Here is a 16,912-nt window from a genome sequence, read left to right as displayed (position 1 = left end):
TCTTTGATCGCCAGTATGGAGCGTGTGCCTCTTCCCTGTTAACTCCCAAAATTCGCTTTCGGCTGTTGCTCCAACAGCTTAACTTCATGCTACCTGCCTCTTCCTTGATGGGTGTGAACCCTTCACCACTTTGGCCTTGTGCAGCAGCCTGTGTTCACCATGGCCGTCATTTACTTCCTAAGGACACTACTCCAGCCTCACTCTGTCACTATAATTTTCTTGATCTTCGCACAGAACCTCACAATAATACCTTTGTGTACACTGATGGCTCTTGGACTGACTGTGGTGTCGAGTGTGATGTTTTTCAGTATCAGCTTCAGGAACACTGCTTACTATTTACAGCAGAGCTCTTTGCCCTGTATCAGGCCATGCAGTGCGTCCGGTGACACAGGCCTTTCAATTGCGTCATGTGCAATGTGTGTTGCCATTGTCAGCAGGTGGTGTCACTTTGGCACCACAACTGGTCCTGCCTCCATGGGAACAAGCTCCAGGTTATTAGGCCTCTCCCAGTGGCTTGGAAACCTCTCAGTCCTCTCACTATGAGGATATCATTTTAGTTAGGTTGGGTATTGGGTACTGTCTTTTTAGCCATCAGCATTTGTTAAGTGGTGCTCCCCTACTACTTCGTACTCATTGCACTCAACCTTTGACTGTCTGCCATTTCCTGATGGAATGCCCTTTCTTAAACCGCTTACATTCCTGTTTGTGTTAGCTGTCTGAGTTATTGGCCATTTTAGCGAACGACATATGGGCTGTCGTCCGCATTTTCATTTTTATCCATCATGTCAATATGCAAAGGAAATTTTGTTTAGGACCTCCATTTCTGTATGGCTTTTTTTTATGGGCCTTTCTCCATATCCCTGTTTTTAGGTGCATTTCCTTCCATCGATTGAGCTTAACTTGTAGTCATTTTAACTCCTTTTTTGTCTTTGTGTTCTGCAGTTCTGGCATGGGCACGTATGACCCTAGTTGGTTTTGTGCCCTAATACAAAACAAACAAACAAGAAGAAAAACCAAAAGTACCTGCACTTCGACAGTTGCCACCAGTTCCACAGCAAAGAATCCCTCCCATACAGCCTTACCACGTGTGGCAGATGCATCTGCAGTGATGAGAACTGCCTCACCCAGTATGCTGAAGGCCTAACAAAGGTCTTCATAGACAGGCCATAGCCTCCATACCTAATACACACACAGATATTTTGTGCCGCATCCCCACACGGACTTGATCCACACATACATCCCAAGAACCAACCACAAAGAAGTGCCCCCTCTTCACACAGTACCACCCAGGACTGGAACAACTGAACCACATCCATCGTCAGGGCTTTGATAATCCATCATCATGCCCTGAAACAAAGGAATCCTACCCAAGATATTTCCATCCCCTCACAAAGTGGTCTTTTGCCACCCACCTAACATCCACAGCATCCTAGTCCATCCTTACGCCACTCCCACCCCAATCTCCTACCACAGGGATCATATCCTTGTGGAAGATCCAGATGCAAGACCTGTCCTATCCACCCACCCAGCACCACTTCTCCAATCCTGTCAAGGTTTATCCTAACCCATCCGCGGCTGGGCCACCTGTGAAAGCAGCCATGTTATATACCAGCTCTGCTGCAACCACTGCACATTGTTATACATTGGTGTGACAACCATCCGTCAACCAGAATGAATGGCCACCACCAAACTGTTGCCAAAAACAATGTGACCACCCAGTGGCACGAAATGCAGCAGACCTCAGCAAGTGAGATTTCAATGACTGCTTCACAACCTCTGCCATATGGATCCTCCCCACCACTTGCAGCTTTTCTGAGCTTGACAGACGGAAGCTACCCTTACAGCTCTTCCTTTGCTCCTGTAACCTCCCTGGCCTAAATGTACGATAACTCACAGCCCCCCCATGCTGTGTCCATAGCAGTACACACCCAGCTGGTGTGTACTGCCATCTCACACTCTAGTCTATGAAATTGTGGGCCCAGCTGTTTGCTACCTGCTCATTCTACCTGCACCCCTAGCTAGTCCACAGACGGCTTCCCATTCTCCCATGAGCCTCTCCATGCTTCCCCCCCCCCCAACCCCCTCCCTGCCTCCCACCTCTCTCCATCCCTCATCTCCCTCCCCCCCCCCCAATCCTCCAGACCTCACCCCAGTACTCTCTCAGGGGGCCAGAAAAGAGCTGGCAGTCAAGTGAGCACAATGTAAGGAGACAGGCATGTGTGTGAGTTTTTTTTTTTCTCTCCACCTCAAGCTTGAGGAAGGAATCTCTTTCCGAAGCTAGCAAAGCAAAGCTCTCTACTTTTTGTTTGTGTACCTGTCGATGACACAGCTCCTGTGCATTTCAGTGAGTCATCTTCTTTATTCCTAAATAATGTAACTTCTTACATATATACACCATCAGCAGGTTGTTGTTGTGGTCTTCAGTCCAGAGTCTGGTTTGATACAGCTCTCCATGCTACTCTCTCTCGTGCAGGCTTCATCATCTCCTAGTACCTATTGCAACCTACATCCTTCTGAATCTGCTTAGTGTATTCATCTCTTGGTCTCCCTCTACAATTTTTATCCTCCACACAGCCCTTCAATATTAAATTGGTGATCCCTTGATGCCTCAGAACATGTCCTACCAACAGATCCCTTCTTCTAGTCAAGTTGTGCCACAAACTTCTCTTCTCCCCTATTCTATTCAATTCCTCCTCATTAGTTATGTGATCTACCGATCTAATCTTCAGCATTCTTCTGTAGCACCACATTTCAAAAGCTTCTATTCTCTTCTTGTCCGAACTATTTATTGTCCATGTTTCACTTCCATACATGGCTACACTCCATACAAATACTTTCATAAACGACTGCCTGACACTTAAATCTATACTTGATGTTAACAAATTTCTCTTCTTCAGAAACGCTTTCCTTGCCATTGCCAGTCTACACTTTATATCTTCTCTACTTCGACCATCATCCGTTATTTTGCTCCCCAAATAGCAAAACTCCTTTACTACTTTAAGTGTCTCATTTCCCACTCTAATTCCCTGAGCATCACCTGATATAATTCGACTCCGTTCCATTATCCTCGTTTTGCTTTTGTTGATGTTCATCTTATATCCTCCTTTCAAGACACTGTCCATTCCATTCAACTGCTCTTGCAGGTCCTTTGTTGTGTCTGACAGAATAACAATATCATCGGTGAACCTCAAAGTTTTTATTTCTTCTCCATGGATTTTAATTCCTACTCCAAATTTTTCTTTTGTTTCCTTTACTGCTTGCTCAATATACAGATTGAATAACATCGGGGATAGGCTAAAACCCTGTCTCACTCCCTTCCCAACCACTGCTTCCCTTTCATGTCCCTCGACTCTTATAACTGCCATCTGCTTTCTGTACAAATTGTGAATAGCCTTTCGCTCCCTGTATTTTACCCCTGCCACCTTTAAAATTTGAAAGAGAGTATTCCAGTCAACATTGTCAAAAGCTTTCTCCAAGTCTACAAATGCTAGAAACGTAGGTTTGCCTTTCCTTAATCTTTCTTCTAAGATAAGTCGTAAGGTCAGTATTGCCTCACGTGTTCCAACATTTCTATGGAATTCAAACTGATCTTCCCCAAGGTCGGCATCTACCAGTTTTTCCACTCATCTGTAAAGAATTTGTGTTAGTATTTTGCAGCCGTGACTTATTAAGCAGATAGTTTGGTAATTTTCACATCTGTCAAGACCTGCTTTCTTTGAGATTGGAATTATTATTTTCTTCTTGAAATCTGAGGGTATTTCGCCTGTCTCATACATCTTACTCACCAGATGGTAGAGTTTTGTGAGGACTGGCTCTCCCAAGGCTATCAGTAGTTCTAATGGAATGTTGTCTACTCCTGGGGCCTTGTTTCGACATAGGTCTTTCAGTGCTCTGTCAAACTCTTCACGCAGTATCATATCTCTCATTTCATCTTCATCTACATTCTCTTCCATTTCCCATAATATTGTCCTCATGTACATCGCCCTTGTATAGCCCCTCTATATACTCCTTTTACCTTTCTGCTTTCCCTTCATTGCTTAGAACTGGGTTTCCATCTGAGCTCTTGATATTCATACAAGTGGTACTCTTTTCTCCAAAGGTCTCTCTAATGTTCCTGTAGGCAGTATCTATCTTACCCCGAGTGAGATAAACCTCTACATCCTTACATTTGTCCTCTAGCCATCCCTGCTTAGCCGTTTTGCCCTTCCTGTCGATCTCATTTTTGAGGCATTTGTATTCCTTTTTGTCTGCTTTATTTACTGCATTTTTACATTTCTGCTTTCATCATTTAAATTCAAAATATCTTCAGTTGCGCAAGGATTTCTACTAGCCCTTGTCTTTTTACCTACTTGATCTTCTGCTGCCTTCACTATTCCATCTCTTAAAGCTACCCATTCTTCTTCTATTGTATTTCTTGCCCCTATGCTTGTCAATCGTTCCCTAATGCTCTCTCTGAAACTCTCCACAACCTGTGGTTCTTTCAGTTTATTCAGGCCCTATTTCCTTAAATTCTCACCTTTTTGCAGTTTCTTCAGTTTTAATCTGCAGTTCATGACCAATATATTGTGGTCAGAGTCCACATCTGCCCCTGGAAATATCTTACAATTTAAAACCTAGTTTCTAAATCTCTGTCTTACCATTATATAATCTATCTAAAACATTCTAGTATCTCCAGGCCTCTTTCATGTATACATACTTGTTTCATGACTCTTGAACGGAGTGTTAGCTGTGATTAAGTTATTCTCTGTGCAAAATCCTACCAGGTGGCTTCCTCTTTCATTCCTTACCCCCATTCCATATTCACCTACTATGTTTCCTTCTCTTCCTTTTCCTACTATCAAATTCCAGTCACCCATGACTATTAAATTTTCGTCTCCCTCCACTATCTGAATAATTTCTTTTATCTCATCATACATTTCATCAATCTCTTCATCCATCAGCAGGTATGTAAATTATTAGTGCTACACCTGAGTGAGTTAGCATCATTCAGGCTTAGTGTTGTTACCAGTCTTGATGTGGTATATAGGGGCATGAACAGTGATCACTGTGAAGGACACAGAGATGCTTTGTACTCATGGGAGACAGCAATATCATCGCATCACATAGTTTAAAAAGGGCCTCATTGTGGTTCTCCATATGATCAGCTGGTGGAATCATGCAGTATCTGGATTTGTGGGGCTTTAGGATGTGACAGTGGTCCATTGTTGTTCTGCATGGAAATGTGGGGGCAGCCATACTCATTGTTAGGGTTCTGGTCAACCACGTCTGTCCATCACAAGGGAGGATCACCATATTGTGCATTGTGCATATTGTAACCCCTCCACATCTATACCTGCCATTTGAGAACTCATTTCAACATTCTGTGTCATCTGCACCCTTGGTGAGAGACCAGCTGCACCCAGACAAGGGAACTACCATAGCAAGCATAGGGTGCCGTTAACATCAATACACAGACAGCTGTGTTTTGAATGATGCTGTGACCAGGAAGCTGCCAAATGGTGAATCAGGGTTTTGCACTATCCAGGATGACCATCATCTGGTAACATGGTGATGACCTAGGGAGAGGTCCCATTCTTCAATTTTTTTTTGGAGGGATATAGCTTTGTTATTTGTGGCATCATGGTGTGCGGAGTCATCAAATGTGACTTCTGGTCATGGCTAGTGGTGATTGAGGGAACATAGTTGGCGCAGTGATGTTCTGCACCCATATGTTACTTCGTGCAATACTATTGTGATGCCATTTTTCAGCATTTTCATCCACACGACACATGTGTCTGTGAACTTTTGCATGATGTTGAGGTACTCGCATAACCAACAGGTTCCCCAGATTTGTCCCTGATAAAATGTGTGGGATACTCTTGGACCTCAACTCCGTCCCAGTGCCAGTATCCAGGATGTCAAGTACGAGTTACAACAGTTGTGGGCGAGCTTGCTTCAGGAGAGGATACAGAGGCCTTATGACACCCTCCCCGGCCATATCAGTGTGTGTGTTTGAACCAGGGGTAGTGCAATTCAACACTGATAAGTGGACCTGTACTGACAAGTTATATGTAAATTTGACTTGGTTTTGTAATCAATGAAATAACATCACATACCCTCTCAAACTGTAATGTTTGATTTCATTTCATTTCCTCTTCCCCTTGTGGACACTTCACTATTTTGTCAGGCAGAATATTTCAAATCAGCTACAAGTTCTACAAGCAAACAGATGACTTGGCAATTTCAATCAATATGATTTGCTAATTGAAATACATAAAACTTAGAAACAGCTCCACAAAAATATAAAGTTTGCCTTGGAGCACCAAGCAGATGAATTCCTACCCATAAGTATTTAGTTACAGAATAAAGAAAATCGTATTTTGAAGTTTATTGGAAATCCTCAAGCACTCTCACTACTATCTGTCACTCTTCTTGCAATCCCCAGCACACAGATAGGCAGTATTTTTATACTAACTAAATAAACGTTGTGGCAGAGCAAGCAGGGATAGTTTTAATTCCCCTCTAGTTTTGCCATCTGTCTCCTTAAATTCATTTTTTCGTGATTAACTATTTACCATTAACATACATGAATATAATCTGCATTTTCATAAAAGGGAAAGATTGGCGCTTAGTTTTAAAGACTATAACACCAGATCTAATTTTGTGCTTAGTTTTAGGTATGTAATTGATTTTCTAATTTATTTTGACTATTCCTAGTTAGTGTATTTTGTTATAGGGTGAAATCAATAATTGTTTCGTAACTTAAATTCTATTGTTGACAATAGACAAATATAAATTCTGTAATAATTATAAACATTTGGAAGACAAAATACTAGTAATCCTAAAGTATCTGTTTAGCTCTATTTGAAACATGTTTGCAAAGCCAGCCCTTAATTAATTCAAAAGTAATTAACAGTTTTGTCAAAAGTATTGTTTATGTAACTATATTTGTTAATTTCATGATGTAAACAAATAATTTGGTGTAACTCTTGTAGTAGAGGAAACTGTTAAAAAGAACTAATTTTTCAATGTATTCAGTTAATCAAATGAGTTCAATTTTAATTGTAATTTCTGTAAATTAAACATCGTACAATGTGTACTTTCAGGGCCTATTATTGTGGCGATATATAAGGGCCTGATTTTTGGTCACGAGACAGTCAGTCCATGACCGAGTTTCAGACGAGAAACCTGTGTTGGTTAGAACAACAACAACAACAACAACAACAACAACAATGCTTCAACTTAACTGTGGAATAATTGTTAAACTATTAGGCCACATGTAAAAACAATGACAGTGTCTGCTCCTTTGTATTCTTCAAGAACTGTGAACTTTGTGGTTAGGTTTTTATTGCTCGTAGATGTTCAGTAGTAAACTATTATAGCAGTATGTGGAGGTTTGCCTGCAAACTATTAATGAGGCTTATCGAAAGTTAAACAATAGTGCACTGGCCATATAATGCTGTAGCAGCCCCACAGCAAACACACAGAAAAACTCGATTACACACACACACACACACACACACACACACACACACACACGTGCATCCCCCCCCCCTCCCCCCCCCCCCACACACACACACAGAGTCAACACAAGATAAAAAAAAATAGAATGTTTGTATTCCAGTTGCTATGGGTTTCTTTATCAATTTTCATTTTTTATTTGTAGTTCACTGTTGCTGCCTGAGTTTACATATTGTCATTTTGCCATAGTCAGTAGAGCCGTGGACAGTAGAAAATGGAGTGCCAAGTGGACAAATTGGAACATTTCTGGTGTATCCTTCTATTTGATTACAGTAGAGGGGTGACAGTAGCAGAGGTAGCCGGAAGCATTTGTGCCATGTATGGGGTTAAGCAATTGGACGGAGCACAGCAACGAAATGGTTTTTTCATTTTAAGGAGGAACGTTTTGATATTAGTGATTATTTACGTTCAGGAAGACCTTTGGGATTTGATAAAGATCTTTTAAACATATTAATCCACAGTGATCCACACCACTGTACTCAAGAACTGGTAGATGTGATGAACTGTGATCATTCCACCACCGTCCGTGGCTCATGGTCTTGCGGTAGCGTTCTCGCTTCCCATGCATGGGGTCCTGAGTTCGATTCCCGGCGAGGTCAGGGATTTTCTCTGCCTCGAGGTGACTGGGTGTTGTGTGTCTTTCATGATCATTTCATCCTCATTCACTTGCAAGTTGCCGTAGTGGCGTTAAAGAACTTGTGTAGCGGCGGCCGAACCGCCCCGCGAGGGTCTCCCGGCCACCAATGCCATATGCTCATAATAATAATTCCACCACCATGTAACATTTCCTTGCAATGGGGAAGGTTAAAAAATTGGAATTTTTAGCATTGTGCAGCCCTGTCAGCAACTTTGAAAATTGAACATGTAACATGTCAGCCTCAGTTGCAAATAGCAACCAAACTTTACCCAGGTTTCAGCCAAAATAATTTGGCCCTCTTCAGAAGCAAGTGACACTAAACTACTTTTGAAGAAGGCCAAATTATTTTGGCTGAAACCTGGGTGAAGTTTGGTTTCTCATTTGCAACTGAGGCTGACGTGTTACATGTTTAAAAAATTGGGTGAATGGGTACTGCATCCCTTAAGCTGATATCACAAATATCAGCAGGTGACCACATATGCGTCTCAGTTTGCTTGTCATCAGTTGGTTCATGAACAAAACCAGCCATTTCTGACCAACCATTCCTGACCTGTATTGTTACTGGTAATGAGAAATTGTGTTTTTATACTAACATAAGGAAAAGCAAGAAATGGTTGGACTAAAAAAAGTAGTGACTCCCCATACAATGACCCACTGGCACCCACAACAGGTATTGTTATGCATCTGATGGAGCAGTGACAATGGTGGACTACAAATTGCTTCCCTTGTCAACAACTGAGATGTCTTGCAGACACAATCCAAGAACACTAACCAGGAAGACTGCGTGAAGTGATGCCACTCCATCATAAAGCCCACCCACATTCTGCTACATGACAAAGAACAATATACAGGAGTTGGTTGGGAAGTCATTCCGCATTCACTTTATTCACCTGATCTTGCACTCTCAGATTTCATCTTTCCTGCTATCTAGCAAACAACCTGCAACAAACTTCCTTTCTCTATGAAAATGGGCTCCAAACATGGCTCAATGAGTTTTTTGTCTCAAGACCACACGATTTCTACAGTCGCAGAGTAGAAAAGGTACTCCAGTGTCAGCAGACTGTTCTAAATAGTGAAGGAGAATATATTATTGATGACTAAAGTCTTCTTTATGTGTATTTGTTGTGTTCATTAAACTTGCAGAAAAATGCTATGAACTTTTGCGCCAACCCAATATAATACACTCACTGCACTTGTTAGATTCTAATGCTCAATACACAGTCTTTGCTGATTTCATTTTCTAGTGCTTATTGTAGTCAAGCCTTAGTCTCCCTCTAGAATTTTAAACTCCCCCACCCTCTGTCTACAAACATTATCTCCATTATCAAATTGATTGTTCATCGATACCTGTGGTTGTATCTTATAAAACTGGTCCCTTCCCCATTTAATCTGTAGCATTTATATGTAGCACCACTTTTGAAAAGCTTCTGTTTGAAGTTTTAACAACTCAAGAATCAGCTTATGATCTTTTAAAGGTATTCATAGCTATATTACTCATTATCTATGAAATCAAAGCCACCATGTAACTTTTCAGTCATGTTTAAAAGTAATTGTGTGTCTTCTACTGTCAGACATTGTCAAGGATTACTCAGAAAAGATGTGTATACAAATCATCTATGTCTTGTCAATTTAAATAAATCCACCAAAAGATGAAAGTATAATTTTAGTGACTAGTTACAGTTATTTGTGTTTTCAGTTCATAGCCAGTTACTGTTCAAAAACAACAGTAACATTTGTAATATAATACACAGTGGAGAAATGACTTACAATATCAATCACCATTGCGAAGTGTGGTAAAGAAAGAAGCTAGGTATTCACCCATAAACATCTTTGGCCAAGTGTCCATTGATGTGAATAATCTAATGTACAGGGTGATACACATAAGATGTAACACCCCTTTTACTTTGTGAATGTTAACACATATCAGAATGTGATTTTTCAGCAAATGTTAGAGTGTAGTGTCAAAGGGCATGTATGTTTCTGTTTGGTTAATGTTTCTAGCACTGGTATCAAAGGAGATACTGAAAAAAGTATTTTTTTTTAAATGAAACCACATAACTTTTTATAACTGCATTCAATAGCTCTTGAGAAGACAATTACAGTGATATAGCATTTGTTAACGCTGACATTGAAACCAGTCATAAAAAATGTCCTAGAGTGTGAGAGCATAGTAGCCGAAAATGGCATTTGCAGTGCAAACACTGCTGAGCTGACTGTAATATATACTTTAAGGTAGACCTGTACTATGAAAATAAAGCTCTATTTCCCCTTGAACCAACTTATGACCTAGATGCAGGTTCCCCTACAAATGTTGTATATCAAAATACGATGTATGCGCAACTCTAGAACATCACAAAAGGTTTAGGAAAAATATTTCACATTAGTGTATCCTCCCAGATTTATGTCAGCTGAAACAGAGAAATCAGCTGTTCACCCTTCAAAAATAACTAGGTCTTATATGCTGCAAAAAGAAACTACTCTTTTAAATATCTAAATATTAGAAGGAAGATTTGACCTATGTTTTCCTGTACATGACTGTGTGCTTCGTAGAGGTAAAATAGTCCTGTCAGACAACTGTCTCTACCTACGCAGCTCTAAATTATATCATATGGGATACATTCTTGAACTAAAACTTTTATTAAAAATACTTTGGTGATTACTTGTGCACCTCAAAATAAATATTCGTTTGTGGTTTCATGCTGAATGGAAGCATGTAATGACAGAGTTACCAGCTACATGCAGTACATGCTGTCGAACTTATTTGACATTACAATGCAATTTTATAGACATGTAAATGAAGTAAACAATTTACTATCAGTGATTTGGTAACCACTCAGATCACATAACATAGATTTTGCCTTCCAAAAAAATAACTTTATCCTTTACTTAAACATGTGTTCAAACTGTTGATCATGGACTGAAAGTCATATTTGCAGCTGCCATTCGAAAGAATGATGAACAGGTGGAATTACAGTGAATGATATGGTAGAGAATGCTCTGGCAATTCAAATTCCATCCTATCCAACATCAAGGAAAGCTCTTATTCAATATCTGCATTGCAACACGGGATGAGTGATTTGGACAACTGTTGTGTTGCAGCCACATACAGTGTTGAATATCCAGTGATACCTCATCTAGAAAACCGGCAGAATGTTCATCAGAAACTGTGCATATGAGTATCCATTTAGAATGCCTGGGATGAAGTAAGATCACAATGCAATTTCTTATGATGCCGCACCATATGTTTATGCTTCACGTCTGTTGATGCTACACCTGACGAAACCAATATGAATTTTGCTGTTCAGTAGTGAATTTTATACAGATTTACATTAGTGTGGTTAGTAAATGTTGCTTCATCGGTAGAGAGCACACGTTGAAAAAACATAGGTTGTCTCTCAGTTTCTGAAGGGTAAACCGACATAATTCTGTACGTTGTTTGAAATCACAGTCATTGAGTGCATGATGTAGTGACAAATGATAGGGGTGGATATTCTGTAGATGCAGGATTTGAATGGCACTTGTCTGGTTGAGTCCACATTCCTTGGCAGTATGTCTTGCACCACTGTTCAGATTCATTAGCATCATAAGCAGAATAACTTCTTTGTATTCTCTGTCAGTTCCAACCTTCTTTCTTGTCCTTTTTTTGATGCTCAAGCAGCATGTCTGCACTAGTGTCTTAATAACTGGTGCAGTTGCCTGGCTTATCAGACATAGGCAATCTGGATAGATAGCTCAACACCACTAAGTTGTTTTTATGGCATTTCTGTTACATTTACGCTATAAAAGTACTGTGTCAAACTTATCGTTATTGGTTTACATGCCTGCGCACAACGAATGTTGAAGCAGAATTAAGTGGCCTGCGGTGCAGAGAAGTAGACAGGCAAATGCTTGGCAGTGTTTGCACCGCTAATGCTGATTCCGGTCACCATGCTGTCAAATTCTAGGACATTTCTGGACTTTTTTTACTACAGATTTCAATGTCAGCGATAACAGATCACTGTAATTGTCTTCTCTAGAGCTATTGAATGCATTTATAAAAATGATACATTCAATTTTAAAAAACATACTTGCTTCAGTATCTCCATTGATACCAGCACTAAAAACACTATCCAAACAAATATGTGCTGCTCGACATTCAAACATTTGCTGAAAACCGCATTTTAGTATGTGTAATCATTCACGAAATAAAAGGGATGTTAGGTCATCCAATGTGACTCACCCTGTATAATAAAATTAACTTCAATCACAGACTGAAATAAACTTATTTTGGGACTTATTGCATAGCATTATTGAAAAAATGATGTTCTCTTGAAGTTCCAGAACCTTTTCAGATTTTTATGCCCCTTATTGTTTTTAATAGTCCCTGAATGATTATGTATACAAGAAATACTAATCGAAATGTTTCACTTGTAAAACATTTGCAGCTGGTGAGAGAAATCATAGGCTTCGCAGCTTCCGAGAGGAAGAGGAGGAAGAAGAGAAAATGCTGGAGGAGGAGGAAGAGGAGGAGGAGGAGGAGGAGGAGGAGGGTAGTGGTAGTGATGGTGATAGTGACATTCATGATAATGATGAAGAAAGAGAGGAAGGAGAAGGCAGCATTCACAAAAATGACCAAAGAGAGAAGGCCTCTGAGGCAAGAAGTGTTAAACATGAAGTCAATATAAACACGGACCAACAGTCAGCAGGTGTATGTATTGGTAATATTGAATGCACCAAAGACGCTAAAAGTAAACATGCTGATGAAAAAGAAGCACAGCAGCAACTCAATTTACCTGAATATAACTCTGATGTTCCGGTAGGTAAGTAATGCTTAACGACTTTCTTCTAATTCTGCTTTCAGTGGAATTTAGGGGCACACTTTCCCCATTTGACTGACTTTTGTTATCAGATATTAGTTATAATTTTGAAAGTGCATTGGTTCATACTTTATAATAATGGGATACTTTGGTTGAAATATCTCTAGTGAATTTACCATATTTATTATTCCAGTAAGATTCGTTTTAATTTGTCATTCCAAAAATATCCTAGCACAGCGTAGGTGTAATAGTGGTTCACTGTTTTTTAATTGACATATGTTACAGGAGTTTCACATTAAGAAATTTATAAAAATATAACATGGAATTGCATGCAAAAGTAGTATCTTATTTTAATCTGGAAAATATGTACTTATTCTCAAAAAATAGTTACTTTCAAATGTGTTCTGTTATATGGTTCAGATCTCAGGCTGTCTCCCTTAACTTCTATAACATCCTGATTGGAACCTAAGTTTTTTCATTAATTATGTATATAGAGGGAAACATTCCACGTGGGAAAAATATATATAACAAACAAAGATGCTGTAACTTACCAAACGAGAAAGCACTGGTATGTTGATAGACACAATAAAAAACACAAACACACACACAAATTTTAAGCTTTCGCAACCCAAGGTTGCTTCATCAGGAAAGAGGGAAAGACGAAAGGATGTGGGTTTTAAGGGAGAGGGTAAGGAGTCATTCCAGTCATGGGAGTGGAAAGACTTACCTTAGGGAAAAAATTGGACAGCGCGCACACGCACACACATATCCGTCTGCACATATACAGACACAGGCAGACATATGTAAATGCAAAGAGGTTGGGCACAGATGTCAGTCGAGGTGGAAGTACAAAGGCAAAGATGTTGTTGAATGACAGGTGAGGTACGAGGGGTGGCAACTTGAAATTAGTGAAGGTTGAGGCCTGTTGGGTAACCGGAAGAGAGAATGTATTGAAGGGCGAGTTCCCATCTCCGGAGTTCTGATAGATTGGTGTCGGTGGGAAGTATCCAGATAACCCGGTTGGTGTAACACTGTGCCAAGATGTGCTGGCGATGCACCAAGGGATGTTTAGCCACAGGCTGATCCTCATTACCAACAAACACTGTCTGCCAGTGTCCGTTCATGCGAATGGACAGTTTGTTGCTGGTCATTCCCACATAGAAGTCTTCACAGTGTAGGCATGTCAGTTGGTGAATCATGTGGGTGCTTCCACACGTGGCTCTGCCTTTGATTGTGTACATCTTCCGGGTTACAGGACTGGAGTAGGTGGTGGTGGGAGGGTGCATGGGACAGGTTTTACACTCGGGGGCGGTTACAAGGGTAGGAGCCAAAGGGTAGGGAAGGTGGTTTGGGTATTTCATAGGGATGAACCAAGAGGTTACGAAGGTTAGGTGGACGGCGGAAAGACACTCTTGGTGGAGTGGGGAGAATTTCATGAAGGATGGATCTCATTTCAGGGGAGGATTTGAGGAAATCGTATCCCTGCACTTTTGGGGTTCTTCTGTGGGAGGTTCTGGGTTTGAGGGGATGATGAACTGGCTCTAGCTATTTGCTTCTGTACCAGGTCGGGAGGGTAGTTGTGGGATGCAAAAGGTGTTTTAAGGTTATTGGTGTAATGGTTCAGAGATTCAGGACTGGAGCAGATTCGTTTGCCACGAAGACCTAAGCTGTAGGGAAGGGACCGTTTGATATGGAATGGGTGGCCTGTCATATGGAGGTACTGTTGCTTGTTAGTGGGTTTGATGTGGACGTATGTGTGGGTTGTGATAGGATATATATATAGGATATATATATGTCTGCTTGTGTCTGTGTATATGCGGATGGATATGTGTGTGTGTGTGTGCGAGTGTATACCTGTCCTTTTTTCCCCCTAAGGTAAGTCTTTACGCTCCCGGGATTGGAATGACTCCTTACCCTCTCCCTTAAAACCCAAATCCTTTTGTCTTTCCCTCTCCTTCCCTCTTTCCTGACGAGGCAACCGTTGGTTGCGAAAGCTAGAATTTTGTGTGTATGTTTGTGTGTCCTTCGACCTGACAGTGCTTTTGTTCGGTAGGTCTCATCATCTTTCTTTTTATATATATATATATATATATATATATATATATATATATATATATATATATATATATATATTTAAAAAGAAAGATGATGAGACTTACCAAACAAAAGCGCTGGCAGGTCGATAGACACACAGACAAACACAAACCTACACACAAAATCTAGCTTTCGCAACCAATGGTTGCCTCGTCAGGAAAGAGGGAAGGAGAGGGAAAGACAAAAGGATTTGGGTTTTAAGGGAGAGGGTAAGGAGTCATTCCAATCCCGGGAGCGGAAAGACTTACCTTAGGGGGAAAAAAGGAGGGAAAAAAGGACAGGTATACACTCGCACACACACACATATCCATCCTCATATACACAGACACAAGCAGACATTTGTAAAGGCATATATATATATATATATATATATATATATATATATATATATATATATATATATATATAATAGAGGGAAACATTCCACGTGGGAAAAATATATCTAAAAAGAAAGATGATGAGACTTACCAAACAAAAGCGCTGGCAGGTCGATAGACACACAAACAAACACAAACATACACACTAAATTCTAGCTTTCGCAACCAATGGTTGCCTCGTCAGGAAAGAGTGAAGGAGAGGGAAAGACAAAAGGATTTGGGTTTTAAGGGAGAGGGTAAGGAGTCATTCCAATCCCGGGAGCGGAAAGACTTACCTTAGGGGGAAAAAAGGATAGGTATACACTCGCACACACACACATATCCATCCGCATATACACAGACACAAGCAGACATTCGTAAAGGCAAAGAGTTTGGGCAGAGATGAGCCTTTACAAATGTCTGCTTGTGTCTGTGTATATGCGGATGGATATGTGTGTGTGTGTGCGAGTGTATACCTGTCCTTTTTTCCCCCTAAGGTAAGTCTTTCCGCTCCCGGGATTGGAATGACTGCTTACCCTCTCCCTTAAAACCCAAATCCTTTTGTCTTTTCCTTCCCTCTTTCCTGACGAGGCAAAATATATATATATATATCCAAAAAGAAAGATGATGAGACCTACCAAACAAAAGCGCTGGCAGGTCGATAGACACACAAACACACACACACACAAAATTCTAGCTTTCGCAACCAACGGTTGCCTCGTCAGGAAAAAAGCTAGAATTTTGTGTGTGTGTGTTTGTGTTTGTTTGTGTGTCTATCGACCTGCCAGCGCTTTTGTTTGGTAGGTCTCATCATCTTTCTTTTTGGATGTTTTTTTTCCCGCGTGGAATGTTTCCCTCTATTATATATATATATATATATATATATATATAAACAAAGATGATGTGACTTCCCAAATGAAAGTGCTGGCAGGTCGACAGACACCCAAACGAACACAAACATACACACAAAATTCAAGCTTTCGCAACAAACTGTTGCCTCATCATGAAAGAGGGAAGGAGAGGGAAAGACGAAAGGATGTGGATTTTAAGGGAGAGGGTAAGGAGTCATTCCAGTTCCGGGAGCGGAAAGACTTACCTTAGGGGGAAAAGGGACGGGTATACACTCGCACACACACACATATCCGTCCACACATATACAGACACAAGCAGACATATTTAAAGACAAAGAGTTTGGGCAGAGATGTCAGTCGAGGCAGAAATGCAGAGGCAAAGATGATGTTGAATGACAGGTGAGGTATGAGTGGCGGCAACTTGAAATTAGCGGAGATTGAGGCCTGGTGGATAACGGGAAGAGAGGATATATTGAAGAGCAAGTTCCCATCTCCGGAGTTCGGATAGGTTGGTGTTGGTGGGAAGTATCCAGATAACCCGGACGGTGTAACACGGCGCCAAGATGTGCTGGCCGTGCACCAAGGCATGTTTAGCCACAGGGTGATCCTCATTACCAACAAACACTGTCTGCCTGTGTCCATTCATGTGAATGGACAGTTTGTTGCTGGTCATTCCCA

At 40.7% G+C, this 16,912-nt stretch overlaps 1 protein-coding gene across 1 annotated transcript in view; it reads left to right on the top strand.

Annotated features, from left to right (window-relative positions):
• Window positions 1-16,912, top strand: part of LOC126188811 (eukaryotic translation initiation factor 5B-like) — a 446,346-nt gene that overhangs the window by 324,847 nt on the left and 104,587 nt on the right. Inside the window, exon 10 of the mRNA XM_049930424.1 lies at window positions 12,562-12,936. Coding sequence (XP_049786381.1) covers window positions 12,562-12,936 — 375 coding nt within the window. The remainder of the gene's footprint in view (window positions 1-12,561; window positions 12,937-16,912) is intronic.

This window comes from Schistocerca cancellata, chromosome 5, assembly GCF_023864275.1.
Source record: "Schistocerca cancellata isolate TAMUIC-IGC-003103 chromosome 5, iqSchCanc2.1, whole genome shotgun sequence".
NCBI lineage: Eukaryota > Metazoa > Arthropoda > Insecta > Orthoptera > Acrididae > Schistocerca > Schistocerca cancellata.
The sequence above is the reverse complement of the archived record's forward strand: the minus strand, read 5'-3'. Positions and strand labels throughout refer to the sequence as shown.